Here is a 10,608-nt window from a genome sequence, read left to right on the forward strand (position 1 = left end):
GAAAGTCTTCTTGGTGCCATCCGGTTGTAAGTGCCGGATTGGTTTTCTGAGTTCCGCTTGTGGGAAGCGGAGCCGGTTTTGATCAAACCTGAGGCCCTCCCCCTCCTTCGGCTGTGGGTGAGGGTTAGGGACCCGGTCTTTTATCGTCTTCTTCCCAGAAGAAGGCTTCTTGGCCGGCTGACTCTTCTTGGGAGTAGCTGACCGAATAAGGTTCTGGATCTCGCCTTTGAAACTATTCATGAAGGTCATGAGTTCGTTCCTAGTGACGGGAGCAGAGCCTTCTGCCGCCTGAGCAGTTCCAACCGGCTTACCGGCTGGGTTGCCTGGAGCAGTTTAGATGTTATCCCGTTCCTTCTTATCCTTGGAACGGGTGTGCTTTGTTCTGAAGGACCCGTCTGGGGCCACATAGGGGTTGACTTCATAGTGATCACCACTTTCATGGTTCGTCTGGACCTCAGGCTCGGCAGACAGCCGCTTGTCCTGATCCGGTGGTACAGGATTAGAAGTCATATCAGAAGTACTCTCCCCACAGACGGCGCCAAATGTTTCAGGGTTTTCTGATGTGTCCTGCGGGAGAGTTACAGTTCCGAGAATGCCCTTCGCCTCCTATACCTGCAAAACCACGAAGACTCTGGTTGGTTGGAGCTCCGCCTCCGACGATCAAGTCAGTTACGTACAGGAGGAAAATAGTGCGTAAAATAGTGAAATTACTTCTCACGTAATGGGAGAATTCCGCAATTAATATTGCTCAGTTTTTGTGTAAGAGAGTATTGAATGTCTTGTATCGAATTCAATAGAATTGAATGAATGCCAATTAATGAGGATCCTCCCACTATTTATAGTGGGAAGCCTTGGTTCCTCATTTAGGGTTCATGGGACACGTGTCAGCAGGGGATTGGAGTCCTGCTGACCAATGGATGGGTGCCACGTGTCGCTTAGCCATAGGGCCACGTGGCTGGGGTATTTTTACCCCAAACAACCTCCATATGGGTGTTGTTTATGCCAAATTTCGCCTAAGGGCGACCTATGGCTGGGACGGTCGACGGCTAGAGAGTGAACAATAGAAAATGAATGAACTTGAGGTTAAAACAAGTGAAGGATAAGGTATTTTGATGACACAGAAAACCCGAACGTAGGAAAAACTGCAGGTGGGTGTAAGACTACCGATTCACTATGAATAACTTTGAGTACAATGAGTATGAGAGCTTAGAATTGAGAGTAGAATGCGTATGAACTGTGTTTTTAATGAATACACGTATTCTACTATTTATAATACTAATTGTAAGGGCTAAACCTTAGCTGGAATGCCGTTTGAGAGCTTGCGTCCACCTTCCTAAAAAATAGGGAAGTGGTTGCTTGTGTTTATCTTTTTGCCTTGAACCTATCTGATCGTTGATTCAAACCATATCAACAAAATATCTTCCTCCAAGATAGGAACAAATAATCTACCCATCTCCATAGAGCCCTTGAATTTCGCTAGATCAGTTGAAGGTAGTCAATCGCTGTTCTTAATCGCGCTTTGCGTCGAATGTCGTGTCGTAGCAGAAATTTGACCATAACAATTTGCCCCCATTTATTGTCTTGAACGTGGGCGAACTCAACTACCCCACTACTTTGTAATTTAAACCGCTTTCACCCCTGCATAAATGCTCGTGCCTTTTTCCAATCTTTTTCAAAAAAATTTCAAAACTTTTCAAACACCTTAGTTCCCCAAATTCTCTCTCCAAGGGTTTGGCTTGCGAACTGTGCGACTCTAGTAGAGCTTGAACTTGCGCTTCCGATCAACTTCGCAAGGTAATTTCTCTTCTTTTCCTTTTACTTCGTTGCCAATTTTTGGTTTAATTATGCCCAGTAGAGCGAAATTTCAAAGAACTAGGTTTTCGTTTAGGGTCTTGGAAAGAGGGGGAAAGTAAAATTTTAGCGGAGATTGTTGAAATTGATGAGCCCTCAAGTGATGTGACTGAAGAGGAGGCAGAATCCTTCATCGCTCTAGCGGGGATGCCAAGGAGTGCTGTGGTCTTGGTGCCTCGAGAGGCGAAAAGACCTGAGAACTGTCCTCAGGGCATGTAGTAATGTACGAATACCCCTTGAGACTTGGCTTTACTTATCAATTTGGTCACTTGTCATGTTCTTTGATGGAGGTTTTAGATCTTAGCCCTGGTCAGTTGATGCCCCACAATTCTGGAGGGTATTTCATGTGATTGAGTGGGTTACGAAGGATTGGGCTGAGCCTTTTGACTTGTCGGATCTGGTTCATGCTTATAAGCTTCAAGTTACCAAAAATAACCGATGCACTGCTACTTTGAAGAGGAGTCATCCTCCTTTGGTTGAACGGGCTGGTAAAGTGAACGATCGGGGTTGGAAATCCCGATACGTGTTTGTAGATAAGGAATCTTTGGGTGAAGATGCAAATTGGCTTCGCTATGGCTGGCGCAACAGAGGTATTTTCATATCTCGTCGCTTTTTGTTTCTACTTATTTGACGTGTGTTCTTATGCTTTGTTTTGATGCAGAGGTGGACGTTGGCGTTGCGACTCCTGGGAGGAAGAGTTTACGCAGAGTAGAGGTTGTTTTGAGCATTTTGAAGAAAGATCAAAACTTCGTTCATCCTATCGTTGCTGACAATTCTGGTGTTGATGCGGAAGAGGAAGAAGAACAAGAAGATAGTGATAACGACATGGCATTAGGTGAGAGGTCCTTTTCTTTTGCAGTTTTCTTTGACTGCCTCTTGATTTCCGACGCTCGTCTTGGTCCTTTTGTCGTTCCTCAGGTAGTCAATCTGAAGTGTCCAAGAAAAGGAAGCAAACCCTTTCTAGTGATAAGGATGTCAGAGTTCTTGACACCAAACCGCTTCAGATTCGAACTTTACCTCGATCTAAGGAAATACCTCCTAAGGCACCCAAGGAGCATGATTACGCTTTGAAAGTACCGGCTGACTTTCTGTCGGGCGACACCATGTCTTCTTCTTTGTGGCCTACTGTTGAAAGGCTTCTTTTTCCTGCTGTTGCGATTGGGCAAAATGACTCCTCGGGACGATCGTCAGTGAAGCTGTGTCACTTCAGCTTAATGTAAGTCTTGCCAAAATGTGTTTCTTGTTCTTCAACTTTTGAGTGGCTTGTCTGACTGCTTCTGGTCGCGCTTCTTTTAAGCTCTTCAGGATCTTTTGGCGATACGAATGGTCTTTGCACGACCATTACCACTGTTAGGGGCCAGCTTCGTACCGCAGAAGGTGAGGTGGCCAAGCTGAAGAAGGACCTTGAGGAGAGGAGCAAATAGGTCACTGAGCTGGAGGCTACTGTCGAGGAGGTGCGCGAAGATGCCACGAACCCTAAGTGCTTGGATCAGTTAACTGCTCGTGCCAAGCTTCTGAAGCGTTTCCTAGCTGATCGTTTGACAAAGGAGGACACCAAAGCGGAGCTGGACATCTACTTTTCCTCTGTTGGTACAGAGGCGGATCTAGCTTTTGAGGTTGAGGATACTGGAGATGATGGTCGTTCCACTGCTGAGTCGACGGAGGTGGTCACTGGTGGAGCTTCTGGTGTCAAGGATGCTGAAGCTGTTGTTGGGGATGGAGTTCCTGTGGAGGACGCCTGACTTCTTCTGTCTTTATCTTTTGATGCGTTGACAGAACTTTGTTTTTCTTAATTTGCTTTGAACAATTCCTGTTTTTATGCACTCTTTACTAGTCGTCGTGGGACGACCAGGTTTATTTCGTACTTTAAGTACTTAGAATGATTTCCTGTTTTCATAGCTATTGCTAGTTGTCTATTGCTTGTTGTCATGGGACAATCAATTTTTTGTTAAACTAGTTGTTCCTGCAAAACACTTATGCTATGCATGTATATATAAGAATGTTTTGTGTTTTATTGCTTTGAATATCATGCGTACAACCTTTATGAAAAAGAGTACAACTTTTGAAACTTTCACAAAAATTTTCTAAGTGCGAATTTTGCCCTGTTATTAATTGCTACACTTAGTAACTTTGATGCTTAGGCAAAACTTGAAGACTTTAGTACTTATGTAATACATGGGTGTTGCCCCCAATATCTGATGTCGCACGTCAGTTGGCCAAAAGTTGACGTCGATAATAAGAATTTTTTTTTTCCATGGCAGTGACTTTTCTTGGGTCGTGACTAACGTTCCGTCGTGTCTCGTCCTAATCTGACTTGTCTTGGGTCGTGACTAACGTTCTGTCGTGTCTCGTCCAATTCTGGCGTTTGAAGCCCTTATGTTTTCTACAAAACAGGCGTTAAGACTTGGTCGTAGACGTTTTTGCCAACGATTCTTCGATGCCTAAGTTAGTGCTCGTTGTTCAAAATGTAAAATTGAATTAACAAAAAGAACTTAAGACTTAAGATCGAGCGTTTGTACCTTGGTTCTTTACCTGGAAGTGGTAAAGTTTAAGATGCGTCGCGTTCTAGCTTCAAGGAACGATCTTACCTTCTTTGGACATAAGCCTGTATGCCCTTTACCTGCGAGTTTGTGACGTCGAGGATCTGGTATGGTCCTACCCGCGCCAGGCCAAGTTTGCCGTCTGTTAGGTCTTTGGTGTTTTGGAAGACTTTCCTTAACACCCAATCTCCTACTTTGAATACTTTGGCTTTGTCGTTCTTCATGCGACAATTTGTTATTGTGCTACCATTTTGACGTATGCTGCTTCCCTTGACTTTTCTGAAGTATCAAGGTCGGCCGACAGTTCTATATTGTTTTGAACTGTCGTCATGAGACCGTATCTTGTTGTTGGGATGCGTACTTCAGATGGGAAGACTGCTTCACACCAGTAAACAAGAGAGAATGGGGTTTGTCCAGTTGATGTTCTAGGGGTCGCATGTTTGCCCAGAGGATAGACGGGAGACTTAAGTCGCTTCTTGAAGAACTTGATGATCGTCTTATTGCTCGACTCGGCCTGACCATTGGCTTGGAGGTATCTTGGTGTGGACATGCAAAGTTTGATATTCCATTTCTCACATAATCGTCTTGTTTTGTCACTTATGAACTGTGATATGTCATCACAGACAATCTACCTGCATATTATGTTATTCCATAAGAATGAAATGAATTCTTTGTCACGTACCTGAGTAAACAAGTCAGCCTCGATCCACTTTGAAAAGTAGTCCGTTAGTGCGAGCATGAAGACTTTTTGTCCAGGAGCTGCTGGTAGCTTTCCTACTATGTCCATCCCCCATTTCATGAAGGGCCATGGGCACTACGTAGGGTGCAGCATCTCAGGTGGCTTGTGCGTCAGTCCTCCATAACGCTAGCAACGGTCACACTTCGTAACATAAGCTTCCGCGTCTTTCTTTATGGTTGGCCAAGAGTAGCCGATTCGTAGAAGCTTGTTTGCCTAGCTGCGACCTCTAGAATGGTTCCCGCATTCTACATTGTGGTGTTCCTGTAAGAATTCTTGTCGCTTGTCGTAGTACATCATGTAATATGGTGTATCTAGATGCTTTATACCTGAGTTTTCTTGCTTCAAGATGATTGTGTGGCAAGACATCGTCTTTCAAGTATCTAATTATTGGCGTCATCCAATTGGGGGTTGCGTCTATCGTCATGACATCAGAAATCTGGGATGTGTCGACCGATGGCTTCTATAGGTTGACCAGAGGGATGATGCCGAAGGGAAACTTTCTGAGTGTTGAGTCTAGGGCGTGAGCTTGAGTGTTCTTGTCTCTTGAGACTTGCATGATTGTGAATGGGTTTAATTACTTTGCTTTCCTCTTGGCAATCTCCAAGTAGCCCGTCATTTTTAAGCCTTTAGCTGCAAATTCTCCATTCAATTGACTAACGATGAGTAGAGAGTCGCTATAGACGTTCACACCAGTTGCTTTTAGGTCTGACGCGACGGTCATGCCTGCAATTAATGCTTTGTACTCTGCTTCGTTGTTGGTTGCCTTGAAGTCGCAGTAAATGGATTGTACGATCATATCCCTTTGTGGCGATTTTAGCACGACGCTTAACCCGACGCCCCTCTGGTTCGACGAGCCATCGCAGAACATCGTCCAAACTACTTCTTGGCATGCACTGTTTTATTTCCTTCAGTTCTTGGGTGGCTAATGGCTCCAACTCCGGGTTGAAATCTTCCATAAAGTCTGCTAGTGCCTGCAATTTTATTGTCGTCCTAGGTAAGTACTTGATGTCGTACCCGCTTAGGGCGACACTCCATTTGCCCATTCTACCTATTAATTTTGGTTTACGCAAGACAGACTTGTTAGGAAAGTTAGCTCGCACCACCACTGGGTGGGTTTCAAAATAATGACGTAACTTTTAACTACTGTAACCAAAGCAAGTACTAATTTTTCAAGGGATGAATACCTGGTCTCTGCGTTAAGCAAAGACTTACTGACGTAGAAGACGAGTAACTGCTGGTTGTCGTCCTCCCTTGCGAGGACTGCACTGACTGATGTTGTGCTTACGACTAGGTTCAAATGCAACATTTTATGTTCTTTTGGCTTGGAAAGGAGTGGCGGTGATGCTATGTACTGCTTCAAGGTAAAGCTTTCTCATGTTTCTCCGTCCATTCAAACCCTTTGTTTTTTCTCAAGTCGTCATGAAATAGGTGACATTTGTCGGACAACTTGGATATGAACCTGTTTAGTGCTGCGACGCGTCTTGTCAGCTTTTGTGTTTCCTTAACGTCCCTTAGGGATTGAATGTTGATTATGGCTTTGATTTGGTCAGGACTTGCTTCAATACCTCGCTGGGTCACGATGTACACCTAGAAATTTTCCTACAGAGACACTAAAAGAACATTTAGTAGGATTTATTTTCATACCATACTGTCTTAGGACGTCGAAGGATTGTTTGAGGTGTCTGATGCGATCATTGACTTTCTTTGATTTGACTAGCATGTCATCGATGTACACCTCCATCGTATCTCCTAGTTGATATTTGAACATTTCATTGACGAGCCTTTGGTACGTCGCTCTTACGTTCTTCAAGCCAAAAGGCATGACTTTATAGCAGTATATTCCTTTGTTCGTCATGAAGGATGTCTTCTCTTGATCTTCCGGGTGCATCAATATTTGGTTGTACCCTGAATATGCGTCCATGAAGGTGAGTAGTTCGTGCCCAGCAGTTGCGTCGACCATTGTGTCAATATGAGGCAGGGGGAATGGATCTTTTGGGCATGCTTTGTTCAAGTCGATGAAGTCTATGCACACTCTCTACTTTCCATTCTTTTTGCTGACCACCACGACGTTTGCTAGCCAGTCAGGGTACTTGACTTCTCTGATTTTTCCTGTTTCGATCAGCTTTTGTACTCCGTCGTTGATCACTTGATTTCTTTCAGGTGCGAACTTTCGTCGCTTTTGCTTGATTGGTCGATGGTTTGGGTCAACGCTTATCTTGTGAGTGATTACGTCGAGGCTAATACTTGTCATATCTTCATGCGACCAAGCAAAGCAATCTGCGTTAGATTTAAGAAATTTGATAAGTTCAAACCTTATACCTGGGTCGAGTGAACGCCCCAATTCGGACGGTCTGCTCTGGTTTGTTGGGATCTAGCTCCACTTCGTCTATTGCTTGTTCGTCGGGCTCCTCTGACGCTGGTCCCTGCTGTAATTGTTATACCGTCCTCTTGGATGGCTTCAAGGTAGAACTATAGCATTTTCTAGCTTCTTGCCTTTCTCCTTTGATTTCTTGCACGCCCCACTTAGTTGGAAATTTGATTGTCTGATGGTATGTCGAGGGGACGACTTTCATCCTATGGATCCAAGGTCGACCGATGATGGCATTGTAGGCCGACGGACAATCAACGACATTGAAGTTCGTTGACAGGTTGACGCCTTGAGCATATGTAGGCAGCACGATCTCTCCACTTGTATTGAGGGCTTCTCCGCTGAAACCTACAAGAACAATTGACTTTCTAACGACGTATATGGTGTCAATTCCCATGTCTTCTAAGGTACTTTTGAAGAGAACATTGGCTGAGCTTCCTCCGTCAACTAACACTCTTCTCAGCAAGCAATTGCCAATGGTAAGGGATATCACTAATGAATCATGATGCTCTTCACGGTAGTCTCCCAAGTCGCAATCGTCGAAGGAGATCACTATTGCTTCCAGAGCTTTGTCTTAATTTGATCTTGCATCTTTTGGAACAGCTTCCTCGGGGGTACCTGTTTTTGCTATTTTCTTTGCTGTAGAGTACGTTAGTCCACAAATATCGGATCCACCAGAGATAACATTGACTACCTTAGTGATTGTCGGGGCCTTAGGAGGCTGCTGGGACGACGTCTCTTTGTCGCTTGACTTGCCTTTTCCCATTAGCTCCTTTAGATGACTTTTCTTCAAGAGGAAGGATATTTCTTTCCTTAAGGCGTTGCAATCTTCAGTACGATGGCCATGATTACTATGGTAGTCGCACCACTTGGATTCTTCTTTACTTTCATCTAGCCTGTCGCTCTTCCTAGGCCAACGGGTGACGACACCCAAGGAATGCAGGGCATTCACCACGCCCTCGATGTCGATGCAAAATCCGTATTTAGCAATATCGGGGTATGCGTCGGCATCTTACTTTTGGGACCCGTCAACAAAGCTTTGTGCATTGTTAGATGGCCTGTCATAGGGTTTACGACGCCAGTTCTTCTTGTCATTGGACCCTCTATCGATCCTTTTGTTGCTAGCGGCAGTTGCGGGCTTGATGCCTTTTCTAATAGCGATGTCGTCTTCTAGTCGCATCTAGGCTAGGGCGCGAGTCCTGACTTCTTCAAAGGTCGTGCAAGGGTACTTGGTTAGCTCTTTGTATAGCTCCATATCTAGCGACAATCCTCTCTTGAAGGCTTTCATGGCTGTTCGGACGTCATATTCTTAGATACCGATCATTTCCTTGTTGAACATGCTGAAGTACGATTTGATGGACTCACCGTTTGTCTGGACGACGCGGTACAGGTCGCTCGTCTGCTTTTCAACTTTGCAATTGTTGTTGAACTTGCAGTAAAAACTGTTACACAAAGTTTGAAAATTAGTAATGGAACCTCATTTGATATCACACATCCATTCAAGGGTAGGCCCTGTAAGGGTAGCTCCAAAAGATTTGCAGAGGACTGGCTCGAGCAGGTTGCGGGGGATGGAATACTGCCACATCCTTTGCTTGTAATGATTGACATGCTCCAACGGGCAGGTGCTTCCATCATAGAGCGTCGCCGAAGGAGGAATGTTGAGCCTTCTGGGGATGTCAGCCATCGCTATTTCTTCCACGAAGGGCGACGCAGCGAAACCATCAGGTTCTTCCGTCACGGTTAAAACTGGCGCATTTACAGCCTCTTTAGCAGGCGGAGCAACTTTGGGATCTGGGCCTCGCTGAGCTGTCGGATTTGCCTTGTCGTCATCCTCTTGATCGGTGCGCTCCGCATTATCCTCTTCGTCTTCCTCATCAGCATCTGATTCGTCTTCGGAGTCTAGGTTCATCATGATATGGGGATGTTGTTGGTATTGCGACGCCAACCTAACACGTTGCTACGGACGGAGTCTAACTCTTTCCTGAGGGTATCGACAGTCTTCTGGCTCTCCTCAATGAGACATGCGTTCTTCGCTTTCTGCTGTGCGAGCTCTTCTTAAGTCTTGCGAACTTCCTGCATGAGCTGCTCGAAGGTCATGTTTCCTTCTGAAGAACCCATGAAGGCAGGATGTGTTGGGTTTTGTAGCGTCCAATGCTATGCGGAAGAGAAACCCACCCAAGACTTGCTCACTAATTAAAGCAAATAAATATTTAATCACATAATTAACAGCATAAAAGAGAGAAAGGGAAATGACATTCTTACCCTCGACGCGTGCTTCGCTCCTATAGAGCTCGGACTTCAAAGCCTTAGCTCCGCAAGCGCGAGAGCCTCTCACGGAGTCCACCCTCGAGACTCGACCCGAACAATCTCTACCCCGGAGGTTAGCCTGGGCTAGACAAAGATAAGACTAGAGTATTACAAACTTAGAGGTTTTCTCACCCATAGGAAGATGCCTCATTGAGTTCAACTCAAGTGTCCCTTCCCAATCCCAAATGATGGGTATTTATAGGGAAGGAAGCTCTTGAACTTCAATCTCCCATCCATGTGGGAGAGTTGGTAAAATGCATTTTATCCAATTTATTTTTAATTCAAAAATCAAATTGAAATGCAAGTGTATCAACAAATGACAAGTGTCACGAGGTGAGCAAGGGGTTACACCCCAATAATTCTCATTTAAAAACCTATAAATACCTTTAACAATTTGCAAGAGAATTACTGACGTGCTACCGCCACGTGTTCAAACGTTAAGGCTAGTTCAAAATTTAGCAGCGGAAAAACTAACTCAATTATAAATGAGTTTCAAAACCAAAAATCAAACCAAATTTAGTCTTACAAGTTGGAACCATTAAGGCCCTTATTCAAAACCCAATAAAATTAGTAAATAAATCAAACTAGAGTTTAATTAAATCCAAACTTATGAAAAGAAATATACTGTGAAAACATCTAACACTCCACTCAAAATCCCACCACCTTGATGCAAGTTCTGATTATGTAAGACCTGTGATTAATCTGATCCCCAATATTACAAGTGTAAAAATTGGATCATTACAGGGTCATTGAAAGGCGAAGGCCATGACCAGGAAAAAGACACACAAAAGCACGCAATCAGC

At 44.4% G+C, this 10,608-nt stretch overlaps 1 protein-coding gene across 1 annotated transcript; it reads left to right on the forward strand.

The window, feature by feature from the left end:
* The first annotated feature begins 1,173 nt into the window (after window positions 1–1,173).
* Window positions 1,174–3,877, forward strand: LOC110692216. The gene is made up of 5 exons (XM_021869216.1): window positions 1,174–1,227; window positions 2,156–2,441; window positions 2,513–2,686; window positions 2,770–3,067; window positions 3,149–3,877. The coding sequence occupies exons 1-5, from the start codon at window positions 1,174–1,176 to the stop codon at window positions 3,273–3,275; spliced, it is 939 nt and encodes a 312-aa protein (XP_021724908.1). The 3' UTR covers window positions 3,276–3,877.
* The last annotated feature ends 6,731 nt before the right edge of the window (window positions 3,878–10,608 follow it).

Source organism: Chenopodium quinoa, unplaced genomic scaffold (assembly GCF_001683475.1).
Source record: "Chenopodium quinoa cultivar QQ74 unplaced genomic scaffold, ASM168347v1, whole genome shotgun sequence".
Taxonomy (NCBI): Eukaryota; Viridiplantae; Streptophyta; class Magnoliopsida; order Caryophyllales; family Amaranthaceae; genus Chenopodium; species Chenopodium quinoa.

Bases quoted from the DNA above. Each gene is read 5' to 3' on its own strand.
- LOC110692216 (XM_021869216.1), top strand. From the start codon at position 1,174: ATGAATAACTTTGAGTACAATGAGTATGAGAGCTTAGAATTGAGAGTA. The intron at 1,228-2,155 runs GTATGAACTGTG...TTTAGATCTTAG, and splicing joins TAGAATTGAGAGTAGAATGC to CCCTGGTCAGTTGATGCCCC. The intron at 3,068-3,148 runs GTAAGTCTTGCC...GCTTCTTTTAAG, and splicing joins CTGTGTCACTTCAGCTTAAT to CTCTTCAGGATCTTTTGGCG.